The sequence below is a fragment of the Cyprinodon tularosa genome, unplaced genomic scaffold (genome assembly GCF_016077235.1).
Source record: "Cyprinodon tularosa strain WSP-4 unplaced genomic scaffold, ASM1607723v1 ctg3, whole genome shotgun sequence".
Taxonomy (NCBI): Eukaryota; Metazoa; Chordata; class Actinopteri; order Cyprinodontiformes; family Cyprinodontidae; genus Cyprinodon; species Cyprinodon tularosa.
In genome coordinates this window covers 3,264,039-3,284,045 of record NW_024039007.1, presented here as the reverse complement: position 1 = coordinate 3,284,045, position 20,007 = coordinate 3,264,039, and the positions used below count along the sequence as shown (strand labels likewise).

At 38.7% G+C, this 20,007-nt stretch overlaps 1 protein-coding gene across 5 annotated transcripts in view; it reads left to right on the top strand.

Annotated features, from left to right (window-relative positions):
* ktn1 (kinectin 1) overlaps positions 1-16,059 on the top strand; it is a 34,625-nt gene extending 18,566 nt beyond the window's left edge. For 2 of the 5 annotated variants that reach the window (XM_038291349.1, XM_038291347.1), the window contains exons 9-35: positions 107-251; positions 1,735-1,831; positions 1,923-2,107; positions 2,184-2,273; positions 2,389-2,426; positions 2,519-2,609; positions 4,462-4,530; positions 4,630-4,667; positions 4,754-4,844; positions 4,952-5,020; positions 5,102-5,139; positions 5,688-5,778; positions 5,886-6,004; positions 6,090-6,186; positions 6,269-6,309; positions 6,405-6,495; positions 7,226-7,312; positions 9,633-9,722; positions 9,810-9,896; positions 9,978-10,067; positions 10,151-10,243; positions 10,869-10,952; positions 11,139-11,222; positions 13,758-13,841; positions 13,944-14,039; positions 14,123-14,233; positions 15,065-15,094. In XM_038291349.1, coding sequence (XP_038147277.1) covers positions 107-251; positions 1,735-1,831; positions 1,923-2,107; positions 2,184-2,273; positions 2,389-2,426; positions 2,519-2,609; positions 4,462-4,530; positions 4,630-4,667; positions 4,754-4,844; positions 4,952-5,020; positions 5,102-5,139; positions 5,688-5,778; positions 5,886-6,004; positions 6,090-6,186; positions 6,269-6,309; positions 6,405-6,495; positions 7,226-7,312; positions 9,633-9,722; positions 9,810-9,896; positions 9,978-10,067; positions 10,151-10,243; positions 10,869-10,952; positions 11,139-11,222; positions 13,758-13,841; positions 13,944-14,039; positions 14,123-14,233; positions 15,065-15,094 — 2,326 coding nt within the window. Of the gene's footprint in view, positions 1-106; positions 252-1,734; positions 1,832-1,922; positions 2,108-2,183; positions 2,274-2,388; positions 2,427-2,518; positions 2,610-4,461; positions 4,531-4,629; positions 4,668-4,753; positions 4,845-4,951; positions 5,021-5,101; positions 5,140-5,687; positions 5,779-5,885; positions 6,005-6,089; positions 6,187-6,268; positions 6,310-6,404; positions 6,496-7,225; positions 7,313-9,632; positions 9,723-9,809; positions 9,897-9,977; positions 10,068-10,150; positions 10,244-10,868; positions 10,953-11,138; positions 11,223-13,757; positions 13,842-13,943; positions 14,040-14,122; positions 14,234-15,064 lie in introns of all 5 variants that reach the window. The other 3 variants (XM_038291348.1, XM_038291350.1, XM_038291351.1) reach the window with 3 other exon arrangements.
* The last annotated feature ends 3,948 nt before the right edge of the window (positions 16,060-20,007 follow it).

Genomic DNA, 20,007 nt, shown 5'->3' with positions numbered 1-20,007 from the left:
CTTTGCACACTGAAACACATCTTGTGTGGATCGTTGTTAATTGGCTTCTTAGGCAGCGTCCCAAAGTTTTGCGCCATGAGCCATTTTCATATCAACTTCTTGACAGGAATTCGGCAGAGCTGAACAAGCTGCGCTCAGAGTATGCCGGCCTGATGAAAGAGCTGGGAGATACCAACAGCAAGCTACAGCAGGAGGAGCACCAAAGGAAGTCACTGGAGGTCAACTACAAGCAGAACGTGTCTCAGCTGGAGGTATGCTAAGTCAGATGTGTGTATTTACTTTGTGCTTCAGGGTCCACAGAAGAGGAAAAAAATGAACTTTGTAGTACAAAAACCTCAGTGCTGCATAGCTTGAGATCTGTCCAGTGGGTGTGGCAGCAGTGGGAGGGAAATGGTAGGGGTTGGGGCTGTAGTAAAAAAGCCCAAGAGCTGGTTAGGGAAACAAAACCTGAGAAGGGTGGGTTTGCTTTCTTAGGAAGCTGGAATGTTTGAAGCTGAGTGTAAACATGACTTTTCCTGTAAAATACTCGGCTCAGCCCTTCCTCTTGGCTTCATACAGACAAAAATCTCAAGAGGTGCACAAGCATTTGGTTTCATTCTTATACCTTAATATCCTCATTGTTTGCTTTTTGTTACCATGCACAAGGTGATGGGACGGTTCTACTTAGATCTACCAGGCACAGTGAAACCTGCTTAACTTGACTCCTTTTAAACAAGGTGCACACATTCTGAATGGGCCTGAGGCCTGCGTCATTTCAGAAGCTTAATGTTAGATTCTTTGGAAAGGAATATAAAGGTTTTAAAATGTTTCAGCTACTAAGGCTTATCATTAGCTTTTCATTAACTGAGAGATTTCAGAAAACTTTCCGCAGTGAAGGAGATTAAACATCAACACGGACTCAGAAGGTCCAGCAAAGAAAAAAGCCTTTGCTCCACATTTAGCAATTTTAGACTTGACCTTTTGGATAAGTGGTTTAGTCAGAACAGTCTGTGTTGTTCGGGTTTGAAGCACTAGGGCTACTTCCACATGAAGTAGAGTAAGTTTTCTGAACAGCAAAACTGGATTAGGCGCAAGTCCTGCCACAAAGGTATAAAGGACAAAGTATGACATAAAGGAGGAAAAAAAAGGTGACGATGTTGATCGAGGACGGAGCAACAAGTAGGACGAGTAATTTCCTTAAATACTTTAAATCGTTTCTAAAACCACAATGAAATCCACTGATTATGTTTGTTTCATCGTATTCATGTTGAGGGTAGTGAGGGCCGTGTTGGTTCGAATATTCAAACACACCAGTTATGCTATGGAGTTGTCATGACAGAGACGCTGCAGCAGGCGGCCTCAACCTTATCCTCAAACCCAGCTTCGTCTGAACAAGGCCTACGTGTCATTATAAGTCACTGCTTCTTTAAAGTAGACTCAGATCTTTTTTCTCTTCCCTTTTGTTAAATAGATTTACCTTTTTATAAGAACTGGAATGTGTCCTTCAGAAGCTTTGCAGCTGAATATATATTTAGTACTTTGTGTTTTGCAACAGATCAATTGTAAAATATTGTTTTGAATATTTGACATGCCCCCACCCCAAAACAATTTTATTGCATTGATGCTGATTAGTGTTAAATTACTGTATGACCAGCACTATAATTAACATTATTAACAAAAATATGGATGCTGAGTTCTGCTATGTTCAGGAATTAATTGATATCAATCTGTTGCTTGATTGCTCTTGATCAACAGGCCCAATTACAGGATGCAAAGCGCCGCTGGGAGGAGTTGCAAAACTTCCTCCATAATGTCAATACTGAGAGAGAGAAGCTTCAGTCTTCTAACCAAGGTCACTAAACACCCAGCTGCACAGAAAGCAATAATAATAATTTCTCACTCCTATCGAGTAGAAATAGCTTTGTGTCTTTATCTTTTAATAGAGCTCCACAGCCAATTTCTAGCCATTGAGACTGAGATGAACAACAAAAACAAGGAAATGCAGACTCTACACAGCAGTCTTACTGAAGTCATGGTCTCCAAAGAACAGCTGGAGCGGAGAGTGATGGAGCTCATGGAGATGTCCCAGCGCAGTATGCCGGATGAAACTCTGCAGGCCCAGGTTCAGGTAAGTGTTGGACCACCTATAAACAAGAATGAAAATAAAACAAGCAGGAAATCATTGTTAAAATTTGCTTCCTCAGGAACTTATGAATGAGAAAAAAGCTCTTCAGGTTCAAAACGAGACTCAAAAAGCCCAGAATGAGAGCCTCCAAGCTCAGATCTCCTCACAGGTATGGGTCTGCTTTCCCCATCGTTTATATCTTTTTAAAACCAACATCACATCCAACACTACATACTTAATCTCAGTGCAAGTAGGTTAATGAGATTTCTCTGTTCAACATTTAGGCCACCCATGTGTCCCACATTGAGGAGCTCCAGAAGCTGTAAGCAAGTCTTTCATCCTGACATTATATGAAATGTGTTGTTTCTGAAGCTGATCTTTGATATGTGATTGTTTTTTTTTTTCTCTCCTTAGTCTGGCTGAAAAGGAGCTGCAGAGGAAGAGTTTGGAGGATGCTCTAAATGCTGAGAGGAGCAGTGGGGCTGGTAGAGAAACTAACATGCAGGTGTGTTTTAGAGAGACCCGCAGCTTTGTGTTCCTGTACCAACATGTCTGTAAGCAAACTTCCTCTTCCATGTTGGAAACATATTGAGTTGTTTCACACACAGCACCTTGCATGAATATGATTTCCTACTGAGGTATTTTTCCTTTCATGTAAAAGACTGACTCTAAACTGGACCTTACTTTCTAACTGACAGGTTATCAGTATTTTTACAAATAAGAATTTGACAACAATTTCTGTTCAGACCCCTGTTATCTGATGCCTGTGTGCAACCAGCTTTTCAGAAAATGAACTTGGAGGTTATTGGAGTTAATTAGTGTCATTTAATCTCTGTATAAATGGCTGATCTTTAAGGGCTTTAGATGTCTGCCAGAGAACATACCAGACAGATCAGGAATAAACATCTGGAGAAGCATGAAGAAGGTTTGATATAAAGGAAAAAAAAAATCCTCAGCTTTTTAAATCTCTTGCAGGGTTTAGCCGAGCTGCAAACCTACTGAGACAAAGCTATATTCTGAATGTGCATTCAGACCAGATGCGGTCAGGGCAGCGGATCTACATAGTGTTCCGTATGTACTGCATGGGAAAGGGTGAAGGAGCCGGCGGTGAAGCAGCCGGCAGTGAATCCCACGCAGTGATGGTGGTCACTGCCCTGCTCTACTAGATAGAACTGAGGTCTTTTTAAACGGCAACCAATCGGGGACTGGTTGTGGTTGTAATGTAGGTAAAAGAACTGCAGCCGAGACCAGGCATTTTTCAGTTAAAATGGAATATAAATGAAATAATGTTGACAAAGGAAATAAGGAATGCTCTAAAAAGGATTTTAGGTGGGTTTTAAAAGAGCCCTAGAAAGACTCCTTTAGGGTCTAGAAAGGCCCCTAAATACTAACACTTTGTTAGCACATAGGGCCTGTAGTGGACAGGGCGAGTGGACCATTAGGCCTTTAAATAACGATTCTGCATCAGTACTGGCTCCCTAATGGTTGAGGAAAAGTGTGCATCCAAATAATAAGTTCTGCTGGTTTGCTGCATCCTCGTCACACTAACTCAAGTTTGCTACAGTAGTAGCAAGTAAAAATTTCCGGCGCGGCAGTAACATCTAATGGGAAGGCAATGTTATCGGTCAAAATTAAAAATGATTCTATCTTAAAAACTAAATCTGAGGAAACAAGTCTTACCTGCACAAATGAAATAGCAGTGGAAACGTAGAGAATTTAGATTCAATTTGGAGCTTAATGAGGGAGATAGTTGACCTCAGAATGACATAAAAATTATCTTTAATACTTCTGAAACAAAAGTAGCAAACATAATCTTTTATATATATATATATATATATATATATATATATATATATATATATATATATATATATATATATATATATATATATATATATATATATTTCATTTTTAAGAATAATATAACTGCACAAGCCTGCACAATGAAGCACTAACTATTCAGCCTATTTGCTGAGGTTTTTCAACTGGGTGGGGTGTCGGCTTCATGCATCTGAAGCTATGCTATTGTGGTATTTGACGCTGTCCGGGGTGTGAACACTGCATCTGAAATGCAGAGCGGTGAACTACCCACAGGGCGGGCAGAAATGACCACATTCGGTCTGAATTTACACTAGATTCTAAAATTCACACTTCCAGTATGTCTTAGCTTTGATACTTTTAGTGAAGCTTATAACTGATGCATGTCAAACATTTCAGATTAATATTTGATATGAAAAACATCTCTCTTTGCTATAATGCATATCTTTGTCTTGATGTATCCAATCCCAAGGGGGAAAAATGAAGATATTCGTGTTTCAGGCTTGTATTAGGAAATGTTCCTTTTTTTTCTTTTAAAGGTTTTGCACAATGAGAACATCTCACTGAAGACTGAAATTCAGAATCTGCAGGCACAGATTGCTGATCAGGTTAACTTTCCCCTGTTCTTTAACCTCACCAATAAACTGTATTTTCTTCCTTTTTTTCACACACCCACACTTACTAGCTTTGACTTTCTCTTTTATTAGACGGCTTCCCAGCTGGCCTTGGACCAGATCCAAAAGAGGTGGGTGTGGAAAAGGCATTTTTAAAATGCAGATTACTTTGTCTATAAAATAAATAATCTATAGTGAAAGCCTGCTGCCTCCCCAGTGTCCGAGAGAAAGACGACAACATTAAAACTGTTGAGGGACTGTTGGAGAAGGGGCTGATTGAAGTGGCCAACAAGGAAGCTGAGTTGAAGGTAATGTCTGCTTTAACAAAAAAGACATTTTTTAATAAGTGAACATTTTCATTTTTCTATTTTAAGTACAAGTTTAGTGACTTTTATCTCCCCCCCCCAAAATGCAGAATGTAAGAGAAGAGAATGTGGCACTAAGAAAAGAAAACGAGGACCTTAAAAAAAACAAAGCAGAGCAGGTAAGGTTTGGATCATTTTGATAAACAACCAACATACTTTATTCCCTTTCACATTGTTATGATGGTATTTTCTAAAAACAGGTTTCGTCAGAGTCAAAAGTGGAAGAACTCCAACACAAGTAAGAACAGTGACGCTAATTCCAACATTCCTGGTTTTAAACCTTGAATTTTCTCCACATTGCTTGTTTTTCTGACCCGTAATAGCTCAGTTAAGCCACACATTCCTTTCTGCTAATCTGGTGGAAGCTTGATGTGTTGCCTTCAAGATTGAACCTTTTTAACTATGCATCAAAGTTGCAAAAGCAGTCCTATTAACACTGAATCTGCTTTCTCAGCCAACTTTTTGCTAGTAAGCAATAAGTAACTTGCCTTTGGTGCTGCTTTGCTCTCAACATACAATATAATTGTCTAGATCTAATGGAAAATACATTTTATCCACAATAATTAGGTAGTGAATAGTTCTCCCTCACTGTTTAGAGACCTGTGGTCTACTTTGTTTTGTCCCTTCTCTGAAAATCACCGAATCGAACCCGGAACCTTGTTGCTGCAATGCAGCAGTGCTACCGCTACTCCGCTGAGCAGCCCTAATTATCTTTCATTCAGTTTAATTAAAATGCTATGATATATAAGCTATATACGTTTGTTTGACCAGAGCTGTGATGTTTAGGATCCAAGAAAGGGATGAGAAGCTGAAAACGTTGGAGGAGAGCTTACAAGCAGCACAAGTCGGCAGCTCCACCAAAGACGAGATGGTTAAGGTATGGGCTTTTACCTACCACCTAATTAAGGGTTTATTGCAAGATGACAATCTGTTATCTACTACTGATCCTCTTTTAGCTCATTTGAATCTTTTTTTACCTCATAGACTCTAGAGCAGCAGCTGTCTGCTGTTCGACTGGAGTTGGAGGAGCTGAAACGGCTCCAATCACAGGCACAGAAAGAGATGGCCACTTCTGGTACCGAGCTTCAAGACCTCCAGGCTCAGTAAGTTGACCTCACTCTTTATGTTGACCATCCCTTTTTAATTTTTTCTCTGACTCTCACCATTATGGGAAATTCTTAACTTCAGGTTGGCGGCAAAGGACCAGGAAATTCAGGTGCTTCAGGCTGAGCTAGAAGGGAAGACGAAGGACCTGAGTGAGAAGGTGGAGCAAATACAACAGCAGGTGATGAAAGCTTTAATAAACAATAGAGGGCTGGCTCTTTAAGAAGAAAACATTACAAGATAATTTGGTTTCTTTTATTCAGCAATCCAGCTCTGCAGCGCCAAGCCCTGAGCTTCTTGCAGCGTGAGTAAAGCTGCACCTTTTATGTTTAAATGATCTATATCACACAGAAAATAGTTTCTAACGGCTTTATAATGCTTGGTTATTGTTTGTATCAGGTTGTCTGAGAAGGAGAATCGGGTCCGCAGTCTGCAGAGTGAGCTGACAGAGTTGCGGGACTCATTGGAGCTTCACAGAAAAAAGAACAACGTAGGTTTCCTGCAGCAGTACCTTCATAATGCAATAACTAAATGTTTTTTTTCTCTGTCTCTTGAATGTTGGCACAAACTGCTCCCTCTCCACATGTTTGACCCTTTACATGTACCCATAGTCCCTATTCTGCACTACCATTTACTCTCAGCTGTTCTATTTTAAATGTTTTGTTCTGTTCTGCTAGAATCTTCTCCTTTTTTTTTCTTTTTTTTTGGCAACTGGAATACGCTCTGTATAAGAAGTAGGGAATCCATCATAAATGGACACAATATCTTGCATGCCTTGATTTGGGTACACCAATCTGAACATTGCAAAGAGAGCTTCCAGTTTCCTTGGTTTGTGCATGCTGTTGGATCCAGTTTCAGCAGGCCTGATTGTAATAAAAGCATCAAAGTTTTAGATTCTCATTTTATTAAATCATCAGTGATAGCCACGTGTATATTTATATATTTAAGTTAGGACTCCATGGTAATGCATATTCCATACTGCTTGAACCTTTTTACATTTGATCATCTTTCCAAAACAAACCTCAACGCCCTTACTGGGGTTTTGAGGGGTGGGGAAAAAAACAGGAAGTAGTGCACAAGGGGAGATGTGGAAGCAAAAATGACGCAAGATGTTTTAAGGAAATCCTTTTGGACCAGGTTGTTTTTAGGGGCCAGTAAATGCGTTTTCCCTGAAGCTAAACTGAAAGTAGTATCTTTCTGGAACTGACTTTGTAAAACAGGAGCTTCGGGAGAAAAACTGGAGTGCAATGGAGGCTCTGTCAGCCACCGAGTCCATGCTTCAAGGAAAACTCAGCAAAGCTGTCAAGGTTCGACACCTCATCTCAGTCCTGCTTCACTCTAGATCCAATCTGATGCATTCCCCTCCAACAGCTCTGTGTTTTACCATAATTGTCCCTGTATACTTTCTTTTTACACCATCATCCATTATAACACTGCATACTCATTTACCTTACTTTTGCTCTTCCTCTTCTTTTCATGGCCTCAAGATTATTTAATTGGCTGCATTAGAAGTTGCTCAATCAGTTTGATCCTCTGATGCATGTGGTTCGTACTAGAAGTGGAAGCATATTCTTGTCTGAAATTGCTTGGCCAAAAGTCAAGAAATGAGTGTGCAATGACTTAGTGTTTTCAATAGATGTCATTAGATCAAGATTCATGTTTGATTTTTTTGTTTTCTTGTCATTAAGCATGGCATGTTTTGTCCGTACTGCCAATATCGCCAACTAATCAGAAATAACCCGCTATGATGTCATTTCTTATGTTGGTTAAGTTACATTTCTCTAAGTGTTTAATTCATATGCAGCAGCCCTGTTTCTCCACTCTCTACACTCACAAAGATGCATCTTTAATCACAAACAAGTGCAGCTGTCTGTATAACTACACACATTTTGTGCAGATACAGCTTGGTCTGCTACCAGATAGCTGTTTCTATTTGCAGTTGCACTGAAGTGTGTATATTTCCGCCTTCCTCCTCCAACGCTAGGTTAGAGTGCTCACCCAACCATCAGCATGCAACTGCTGCTCTTCTATCTTGAGTTTTATTGCTGCTGATGTTTATCCTCAGATGGTTCTTGATCTTTTTAGTTATGTAGTTTTCAAAGCAACTTGTTTAGTATTACTGTCGACCTTTGACGGTTGCCGCTGCTTCTTTTAGTTCTGAGATGGGCAATATCAGCTTATTGCAGGAACATGGACATGATATAGATCCTTCTGGGTTCATTGAAAAGCTTGAAGGTACTTTGGTCATTTGAAGGAAGCAGAATCATTTTATTCAAGGGTGCAGGAGAACAAAGGGGTGATGAGATACTCTGAATTACAAGTTCAAGTAGACCAAAATTTTGAGGGTAATAATATAAATTTCATTTTTTTTTTTTTTTTTTTTTTTTACAAAGTTTTATTTATATATCAACATTTCTGTCTCTGTGGTAACTGGAGTTCAAGGAAGAGCATTTAAAATGTTTCATGGGCTTTTTTTTTTGAGAAATGCAACAAGTTTATTAGAAATATCTAGTGGTGATTTGAGGCTTTCCTGAATGTAGACATTAAATTTAAACACTTTCATACATTAATCTCTTAGTTATCTATTTTATCTTGTGATTCTGTGCTCCATTGTACTAAAAAAATATATTGTTCATCAAAAAATGTTTCTGAAAAGTTTGGAGAAAATGTTTTATTGAACGTATCTTCTGTGAACATGGCTTCAGTATAAACATTAACTTTATCCATGGTGTCTGCAGTCTGACCGTGCTTTATGCAGAACTTCAGTCTATCCTTGATCTCCATCATAAAAAGTTCTTTTTGGGCTGTTCTTAAAGCCATGCCCCCATGTAAAAGTTGTCTTCTTTCAGTAGAAAGCATGTCTGAGTGCTGCTGCAATACCCAGTTAGCATTCTCCCCAGGGGAGGCCAGCCATCACTTGTACAAATCCATTTGTTAGGATTGTCTTTGCAGTTTTTGGACTTTCTAGCAGCTCCTAATATGTTCTGCTCATTAACTGAATTTCACTTAGTTTAAATCCTAACCGTCTATTTACCAAACGATCAAAAATTAATTAACTAGTTACCATAACCTTGCCAATGAAAGAAGGGATGCATACAGTACCATCGTTGACACATTGTTCTGGATCACAAGCCTGTATCCTTGGCAGCTACCATAGTTAACAAGATGATGATGGCTGTAAAGGCTGATTGTTATATTTGCTGCTCGACCACAAAATGTATACACAGAAACAACACTATTCAAATGTTGCAGTTAATATTTGGTCATGTTAGATGATTATTACATTGCCTCTGATCACTCTTCCTTTCAACCCAGACTTAAAGTAGATTACCTCCATATAAGATTTCCATTGCTCTCAAAATCTTTCGGTCTGTTAAAAGACGATCATTTAGTCTGCACAAACTGAGGTCGAATTTGGATAAATATACATTTACTTGTTTTATAATATAACACAATCTGATTCTAATTGAAGCTTTCCCGACATCATGTTGGAGGAACCCTCAGAAGGAGAGCTTTTTATCAGTGTGTATAAACCCTGGACACTGTCGCTGCAAAATCTGAAGGCAATAAATCTGACTTTTAAACCATCCTTTTGTCTCTTGTTTTGTTGTTTTTCTTGCTTTATAGGAAGGCCATGCTGCGCTGGCTGAAACTCAAGCTGAGTGTCGAGATTTTCTGCACAGACTTCTTCCCCATGTGCCTCTTCCTTCTGAACAGGTTTCAAAAGATCAAATGCTTCTATTTTGTTCCTGATGTTTTTTGTAAACATGCTAGACTTGAAATTTCACTTCAACTGTCCAACAGAACCATCAGGAGTGGTTACAGAGATTTGAGAGCGCAGCAGCAGAAAGCTTGGTTGGACAATCTAGCCAAGCATCAAGAGTGTCCGAGGTAAAGCTAAAAGTAGAAAAAAAAGTTTGCCTTCTGTCCCTTGTATTCTGGATGTATACATAAATATCGTCCATCCTGCAGGAACTGGCTGAGAAACTGAAAGAAGCTGAGGAAAGCCAAAGGATTCTACAGAAGGATTGTGAGACGTACAAGAAGGTTTTGGCAGAGACGGTGAGATAATTGTCTAGGTCACAGCACTAAAATAAGTGAGATCTTTTTTTCCAACTGAGGTCGTAATCCATCCGTGTCCACAGGAGGGTATCCTGCAGCGCCTGCAAAGCAGCGTTGAGGAGGAGGAGTCTCGCTGGAAAGTGAAGCTGGAACAATCGCAGGAGGACGTTAGAGAGGTGTGTGTTCAGATTACATCACAGATTAGGTTGTTAATTCCTAACAAAGACAATTCAGCTTCCTAAAAGAAGTTTTATACTCTTAGGCTTCCATCACTGTTGCTATTCCGGTGGTATTTAAAAACTAGTGGGATGGTTAATGGTTACACATTTATGTGTGAGATCTAATCTACAACGTATGGAAAAAAAAATGTGTCATGGGAGGAGAAAAAGTCAAGCCATTCTTTTTCTTTTTCTTTTTTTTTCATCTATATTCCACACTAAGTGTTTAGTGGGATTACAGCAAAGCATAAATGACAGGCAGGCACAAATAAGTCAGACCATCATGTCAAACATCAGTGTCTGACTTACAAATGGTCTGTGGAAATGTTTCCATAAACAAGATCCTAAACCTTTTGGAAGGCTGTGACTTTTGCAAAGGTTGCTCTGATTTTTGTGGATTAAGAATGGGATGTTATACTGGTTCATGTCTGGCTGAAAACGAATAACAATCCACATTCAGATTTGACTTGTTTACTGTTTATCTGACCCAGAGCACAATTTAAAACCACTGCTTCTGTTTAAACACCAGAATTTTCAGAGTAGCATAATTTTTAGATGTTCTTTTATGTGCTCTGCTGTGTAGTTGAGAAGAGAAAAGCAGCACTTGGAGTCGGAGCTGGAGAAAGCAGAGCGTGAGAGTGCCACCTATGTGACAGAAGTGAGAGAGGTAAGCAGGAACCCTTTCTCTGTCATTGTTAAACTTTTTACCTGAGGAAAAACGGCATCTTACGGCCAAACAGACCTGGAATGATAGGTCATCCAGTTTCCCTGCACAGACTGTGTGAGTTTTTTCTGTCCTGGGTTATCTCCCACAGACCACCATTAAACAACAACATGTCAAACTTAATTGCAGCTCAAAGATCTGTTGACTGAATTGCGGACCAGACTTGATGGCTCATACACAGAGGCTTTCAGACAGAATGAGGAGCTGGCTGTGGTAAGCATGGATGGTCCTCTAGCTAGAGCTGCTTTAAAGCCTATTGCACTGGCTGCCACGGGACGGGTTTCACTGTCTGCTGACTAACTTTGGGTCATTTTCCAAATGTTCTGGAACTTCTAACATATGTTACATTAAGAACATTACTTGCATCTTTAAAACACTGTTACAACCGTGAAGATCATTGTATTTTGTTTGGATTTTATTGGCTAAACCAACATGGATTGTAGCCTAATTATAAATCTATAACAGGAAAATGTGTTTGGGTCTTACTGAAACATACGACATCCATTTTTTTTTTTATATTAAAAGTAACAAAGTTCAGAAATCGCTTTAGTAGATAATCTTTAATTATCTTTTAGGATTAATAATCTATATACTCAGTGCAAGTTATTTTCAATATAAATATTGCGGCCAAAAAAGCAGGTATCGCAGGGATAGATGATTAAATAATCATATCATACTTAACATTTCAAGCTATTGAAATCTCCCAGAGAAACATTACGATGGCAGCATCATGCTGTGGGATACAATTTATATAACATTTTAATTTGTTACATTTGAATAGAGTAGATTTCTAAACGCCTCATTTGAAATGCATTTAAAGTTTGAAATAATCATATAAAAAGTATAAAGTTTAAGAAGTATGAAGACTGTAACATTGTAAACTATAGAAATCCTGGGTGATTCTCCTCCCTTTACTTCCTGTTATTCTAACTTTTTCTTCTTTCTGCATCTCTATTCTACTGATCTCGCTCTCACACTAATCTTTGTTTCTAGGGATTGTCTGCAGTATTCAGTCTTTGGTTTCTATGTCTGTTTTATCTCAGCCTGTGTTGCTAAAATGGTGATAATAGTCAAATGAAACATCTGTGATTGGACCCTAATGACTTTGTTCTGTCCTTTAATAGCCCAGACTTCCTGACAGCTGTTGGAATTTTACAAAAGTTTGCTGAAATGTTGCAAATACTGTTGCAAAGTTTCTGCAACCAAAGAAGGAACAAATGAACATGACTGTAGTTAAAACTGTAAAGTTATACAACAATCATTACGTTTTAGTTTTGAACACCAAGAAAACAGTTGCATAAACCAGGACCTTGTCTGACTTGTGGGAAAATGTTTTTTGTAATATTGAGGTGTGTGAAACTTTATGCAAGTTCCTCAAGCTGGACTTTTTAGATGGCGACATGTCATTCTTCTGGTACCTGAATTAACAAAGTCATACAAACATGATGCTGTTCGGCAATAAGCACTGCCTTTTGATATTTTGCAAACCAGCATTTATTTGTTTTTTCACCAGTTTAGAATATCACAGCAATCTCTTATTTCAGCAGATAAGACCTGCAACCTATATATATATTTATTGCACACAGTTTTATATTTCTACAAATTTAGGATGATTATGGATAACAACTGGAATGTTATATATACCAGTCTAAATTGGAAAATATAGACTTTTAGTGATATTATACAATCAATGATTGGTTTGGGCTGTGTCTGCTTGATTATCTGTATTGGTTCAGTGTTGCATGCAGGTAGTTGGATTGTGTCTCAGCTGAAGTTGCTTTAATAACCACCTATATCACTGCCTGTGCTATTTCTTCTTCCTCTTGATAATACTCCACATGTATGTATTTTAGCACAAGTGAGCTTCCTAACCAACCAAGCACAGTAATAACACAGTTATAAAAAGAGGTTTGGGACTTTTGGAAGTGTTGGCAGGTTTGCAGTCCTCCTGGAAAATGAAATTAGCATCTCCATAAAGCTTATCGGCAAAAGGAAGCATGAAGTGATCCAAGTTTGCCAGGTAGACGGCTACCATTAACTGGGACTTTATACTCATAGGAGGACAAACCCAGCAGACAACCTTGCTTCTCAAATCCCTCTGAATGTCCGACTCCTTTACTGGACCAGCTGTTTGAATCACTGGCCTTTTTGCTTCATAATATTTTTTAAGTTCACTATAAAATGCAAACTTCATACTGGAAAGAAGAGTCCCAACCACTTGGTAAAAGTCCAGTCATTTTTGACCATCTAAGACCCCTTTAAGGTGTCTTTAAATCAGGATTAGCTTCACATATTTTAATTTAAACATAATAGCAAAAAGTCCAGTTTGAAGCACCGACTGCAGTGGCAGTCTGGAATTTTTCACAAACTGGATTAACTTAACATTGTTTCTACCACAATTTTTCCAGTTTCTTCTTCCAACTAGCTTTTCATTAATAAACTTTGATACAGTACTCTGAATGGTTTGCTTGAAAGATAAATACATGTTTCATCAATGGGATTCGATATTTAAGTGTCCAGAACATTGATTTGGGAGTTTTCATCAGCTTTGATCTTAAACGGAAAACCACAAAAATTCTTGCAATGTATCATCGTATGTTTGATAAATCCTTTTTGAACTGAAATAATCCTTTCAGTGATATTCAAGTCTATTTAGATGCGCCACTGAGTCCCTGCTTTCTGACTTTTAGTGTTTGATTATCTTGTATAATCCAAAAAAACAAGCTAAACATCTGTTTTTCTTTCCAGTTAAAAACCCAGCTAACTGAGACACTCTCCAAGTTGGAGGCAGAGGAGAATGAAAGGCAAAGAGTAGCTGGTGACCTGTACAAGGTAACATTTCTCTTTTTTATATAATTTCTTTCCTCATACAGGTCTAACCCCATCATATGATGCTAATAAGAAGGAGAATTGTTTTTGTTGTTGCTCATTCAGGCTCAGCAGTCCCTTGATCTGATCCAGGGTGAACTCTCCAAACTAACGGAAAACACTGATGACCTGATAGAGAACAGCAGCCTCTCATCACAGAGGGTAAGGGTTATATAAGGCTACAGGCAATGGTTACATCCAGTGGTTCCACATCTGTTTTAAAGCAACCCATGTATGTCTGACAGGAGGAGATTGAGAAAAAGGAGAAAATGACTGCAGGACTGAATCAAACAGTGAGAGAAATGCAGCAGCTGCTTCAGACAGTCAGCCAGCAGCTGGCTAAGGGACAACAGGGGGTAAGTTAACTTTCCTACAGAATGTAAAAGTGGTCAAGAAGCTTTAAAACGCAATGCTAAACATTAAATAAACCACCTAGCTTTATATAAAGATATCCCTGAATGACAGATTCTTTACCTCTGGATGTGTGGAGATTCGTTTTTATTCCCAAATGGGTTTGACAAAGGCTTAAACACATGTCCTGTACTTAATAAACAAAAGCAGCCTTGAAGATTCAATCAAACCTGATGTAGATGGCAAACATTCAGAGCAACAAGTTTGGAAAGTTTGATCAGGACTGTGTCGGGTCTCTTTCGTAGACAAATATTTCTGCTTTTGGATTTTGGTTCAAACAAGCCTCCACTTCGACCCAGTCAACCAGGGAAAAGATGTTATCACCTATGGCTAGCAGATTTTCATGTTAATATTGAAACGATGATAGAGTAACGATGGCGAGGGTCTCAGACTCCAGATGTGACATGTTGGTATCCAGCAGCTTTTAGATGCATTTTTCCTACAGTAAACCTTAATCAAAGAATATGCTCATGCTGTGGAAGTTACTGGATGCAAATGGGGCTTATTTAGTCTTTTGATTGTGGTGTGTTAAAAAGGGATAGAACTGACAGTGACGACTTCTTTACACCCTCTTAAAGACATGGAGGTTATGCAGAAAATCATTGTAAGAAACCATCTTGGGAGATCTCGTCTATCAGCACAATTAAGATATGAGATGGGCAGGGCGGGAAGGTGCATTTGTAAATAAAAGATCAGAATAAAGGAAAGAGACATCCAAGGTCTGCTTTCAACAACTATTTGAATGCTCAGCCTGAATCGGTTTATTTTTCTTTCAGGAGACTGACAAAGATCAAGAGAAGGTATAACGAGAGGATGAAAGAGAATAAAGTTGACTTCAATACAGAGAAAACCTGCAAACTTCAGCCTTGTCACTACCGCACTGCATCATACCCCTATTCCCTTCTCTCTCTCAAACCCTGTCAACTTCACCTGTACTGTAGATGGCCTCTGTCTCACGCAGACTAATGGGCTTGTAGACCCCTCCCATACTGTCTACACAGAAGCAGGCAGAGGCTCTGTTTTATTCCTAACACTCCAGGCACGGTACCAAAACTCCAGTACTTCACTCCAGCCACATTCCTCCTCTTCTGCAGCTTCACCAATTGATTTTTCTCCTTTTTTTTTTTTTTTTTTTATTATTCTAAACTTTAAAAATGGTCCCGGCATTATTTAAACTGTGTGGCAACCATTCCTCTGTTATAAATCCACCTGTATAATTTCCAGTGATATCTTGAAAACTTCAGTAGTGTTTTTGTTGTCTCAACAGGGCAGAGCTAAAATGTCCAACCTTAACAAAACAAACCGTGGGTTTTTCCTTTCTTTTCCTTTTAACTTAAAGATATGTATTGTTTAAATGTACCACTTAGGACCTGCTGAAATACACTGTTCTGTTGATTTGCTCACTGACCAGAGAAACCATCGTGATAGCTCCATGCAAATGTTGGCTCAGAACTTCTCGGGAAATGAAGGGAGTCTGTAGAGCTCTCAGCATGTGAGATGGGTCACTACGTGACTCTTAACCATGGAGATGAGTTTCTCCATGTCCCGCCTTTACTGCAGCTCCACAGAGAAGGGAGTCTGCAGTACAAGATCAGACACACTTAAGAGATTTTTAATCCTACTGCAACCACTTTAGAAATGAGCATCCCATATCGTGTGTAATCAACACTTACTATATTGTGGCTGAGTCCATTAACACTGAAGATTTTGTTCTTTTTGTAATGGGTGATGTTAATAAAAGGGATGCTTAATAAATATGTGCTCTCCTTTTTCTAACGCAATCTTTCCTTTGGTCACTAGGTGGCAGCACATTACCTTAGTTTGCTTTCTAGGTTGGAAAACATGAAAAAGCTCAATTAAAATCCAAAGGTTCCCTTCCAATTTGTTTTGCTTGTAAGTGGATTAAAAACTGCTTTGCATCCACAGAGGTAATTCTAGGTCAAAGTGGAAAACAGGACATTCTGAAAACAATAATCAGAAGCTGGCATCTTACAAGTTAACTGTTTTGGTAAACTGCTGTATATTCAGACACTTTAAAGGAGGATTTGTTTTTTATATTCCACTGACGTCTTCAGAACATTGTCATTTACGTCTTCATAAATATAATTAAGCTGTAGAGGCTCCAATATGCAGAGCTTTGCAAAACTATTCATATCCCCATTGCTTTTTATTTTTGTCAAACTTCAATTCGAATTTAATTTCCTGTTGGTTTTTGTTGATTCAAGAAGGGGGAAAAAAACAAAACATTTAGGTTAGATAAACATTTATAGTTTTCATAGCCATGGACAGCCACCTGGCAGAGCCATAACAAATGGCTCTGACAGCCTTGGCTTTAACAAGGATTTCTTCCCTCATCGTCTTTACATACGTTTGTGCCATACATTTGTTTTTAGGTCCAGGATTTGACTAGGCTATTAAACATCCTCATTTGACTTAACTTTTTAATTTGTTTCTTTAAGCTTCACTTGCAGGTCTGCTGCATATCTCAAACACATCATAAGCTTTTGCCATAGACATTTGCCATTGGGAATTTCTATTTACAACAACTCTGTCGCCATAAATTAAAAGTCACAAAGATCCTAGTTCAGTCAATCACACCAACTAGTCTTTACTTTAAGGATTTTTCTTCATATCATTATTTATATATTATATTTAGTACTGTTTTATGCCAGGTGTAACTGGACACCATCATCAGTGTAAATGTTAAACAGAAAAAGTCAATAATCACATCTCTTTCAGAATTGTGATATGATCAATAACCTTTATAGTCAAGAGGCTTCAGGATGTTGGATCTTGAGCTCTGTGACCTCATGGATGAGTCATTGACTAATTGTTGTTGGCCAGCCACTCTGAAAATGCATGAACCATTTCAGACTGCTAAACATAAATGATTAACATCTTTCTTTCCGTCTCATATTGTAAGATATGACAGCATAAAAGTAATTTACGTATAAGCTACAGGCCTGTAGTAATCAGGCCATGATGTGGTTGGAGAACTTGGAGTAGCTTAAGAATTCAGGATATGTAGCATTGTTTGTGTTTATCATTTATATTAATAATTTGATTGTTTTAAATTTCAACATTTTCAAAGTCAAATGGGTCAGATGCTGTTTTGCTAAGGTTAAGATTTAACTCTGATACCCTTAAATAGAATTCAATCCAAAGACCAAAAGGGGGAAAAAGGCAGAAAGAAAAATCCATATAGATATTTTGAATATGATAAAGTCCACTCCCACAAGAAAATGGACGTACCAAAAGAGTAAATACAAATTCCAGGTGAGGAATTGATGTTGACTTGATCTGTGCTGGTAAGCTGTTGCTCTCTTGCATGTTAAAAAGGCTTTTTAAACAACAAAACTGTTGTGCTGACCGGGGGAGAGGGTGGGTGTTTAGTGGCTGGGGGATGTTGGGTCAAGAGCACGAGGAACACAGTATCAGCACATTCCTCACATTCTCCCACACTGTCATGCTACAGTCAGCTGATTGGAGATCTAGCTTTTTTATTTGATTAAAACGTTGCAGCACAGCGTGCATCAACATTAAAGAGAAACGCCTCCAACTAGCTAGAGACAGAGATTACTATCCAAGTCTACTTCCAATTTAAAGTCAGTTTGCAAACTGTGATTTTCCTTGCGATATAGGAAATGCTAAAACAGTCAGTTTTCACAACAAGACATTTGCCATTGTTTTTTAATGATGAAAAATGCTCCAAAATGTTGGATAGTCACATGAATCTCCTGCAGATTGCACTTCCTCCAATATTTCTGTGTAAAGCCTCGCTTTGAGCAGCTCAGATATAAACAGGGACTTTACCAGTCTGTTGTCATTGTTGCCCACAGTCTATTGTGCAATTCAGTTCTGCATGCTTCTTGCCTGGTAACATTGGACTCCTCCTCCTAAACTTAGATTTATACTCTCACTACGCCAGAGCAGCTTCAGCAAAGCAGCCCACTCCCTGCATCTGTTCTCCATCAATGTGGTATGTGCCGGGGAGCCTTTGATCCACACCCACCCCCAAATCTTCTGTGTGTTTATGCGAGTCAAACAGAGGTAGAAACAAAACCTGCAGTGCTCTGTTGCAAAGACAATACCCAGTGAATGAAAGCACAGCAGAAAGAGGGTAGTGGCACAAAAGAGCAGTAAACATTCATTATACCCAATCCTATAGGGGGTTGCCCTGAGCCCCTTAGTTATAGGCCTAACTGGGTTTTAATGTTTTTGAAGAAGCTGATGTATGTATGCGCCAAGAAAAACTATATTTCTGCAAATGTTCTCTTTAAAATGGCATGAAGGGATGAGAATGCATATACCCTCATGGACCCCACTGACCCCCTCACTACCTTTTTACTTTTGCGTCGTTACTGAAACTGAACACTAGTTCAAACAGTTGGCCATAATTAGCTAGGCGGGGGGGAAAGGGGCCCCCGGGCAGTGGGGCAGCACCCTCAGCAATGGAAGTTCGTGTGAAAACAAGACTGGGCCATTAATGTGCTGATGAGACTGCCAGATAAAGGTGGAGTAGTGGTGCTTTTACCAGAATGGCATGAGAGCAACTAGACGAGAGGCCTGTCTCATTTCAAGTTTAGTTTCAGCAAATTATGAATATGTCCGTGTCTGAATAATCTGCTATCCAAAGGGTGAGGCTGACATGTTGTTAGAATGATTTGTCTTTTTAAACAATACAACCATTGTATTACAAGTGAGAAATAAAGACCCGATCTGTAGGATTGCAGCCAACAAACCAATCATTTGTTAGTGATACAAAATACAATTTCTACACGAGCAGCTTGGTAGAGGTGTAAGAACACTTAATAACATTTTAGCTCTTCAACCATATCAGTTTTTTTTTTCTTTTTATGTTGCATAATAAAAAATAAACTCCTTTCAAGGCAACTCCAGCTGTAGATCTCTTGGGCTCTGCATCAGACTACACATGGGTAAAAACTGTGCAAAATAGCTCAGTGTCAGCCAGACCAGTCAGTCTTCTATGACCACAGATGTTCAAATATTGCCAAACAGACATTCACATTTTTCTTCTGGACTCTGGGCCAGGGTATCATATAAACATGTTGTGGTCTACAAGAATCCAGTGTAGCTCTTGATGCAGGTTTAGGTTCCTTCTACTGTTTTGATTTAAAGTTTAATTTGGTCTCCTTATATGTTTGCTTAGCTCTTTTGATATATATATATTTTTTTACAATTACCCCTTTTTTTTATAGAGAATTTTGTGACACTGTTAGCCATGACTCATCAATCAGATAATTCCCATCCAATTTACAATTATGCACCATTTATCGCTTTTTTATCAAACCAAATCTACAGATACGTTTAGGCCTGTGCTTGTATTGTGAGAAATTATGAACAGGTTTGATGGGCATGAATGCCGTTCCAAGCGACTGTGTTTGGTTGCACAGTCGGTCACATGTTTTTGCAAAACTGCCATTAAGCCCTGATTAAAGAAAGCTTTTAAAGAGCTCACAGGAATCACAAACAAAATGCGGAACAACATGTTTTCACTTCTCTAGAATACAAACCGGAATTATTTTCTACCATGTGTTTCCCACTACTGCTGTCCACTCAACATGATGTTTATATTTATAATATTGAACATGACCAGTGGTTAGGGACGTTTTTCTTATTTAGATTCCCGTCAACTAACCTTTATACCTAGCTAGACCATCTGGGGTCCTTATTAAAATATACATTTGAAAAAATATTG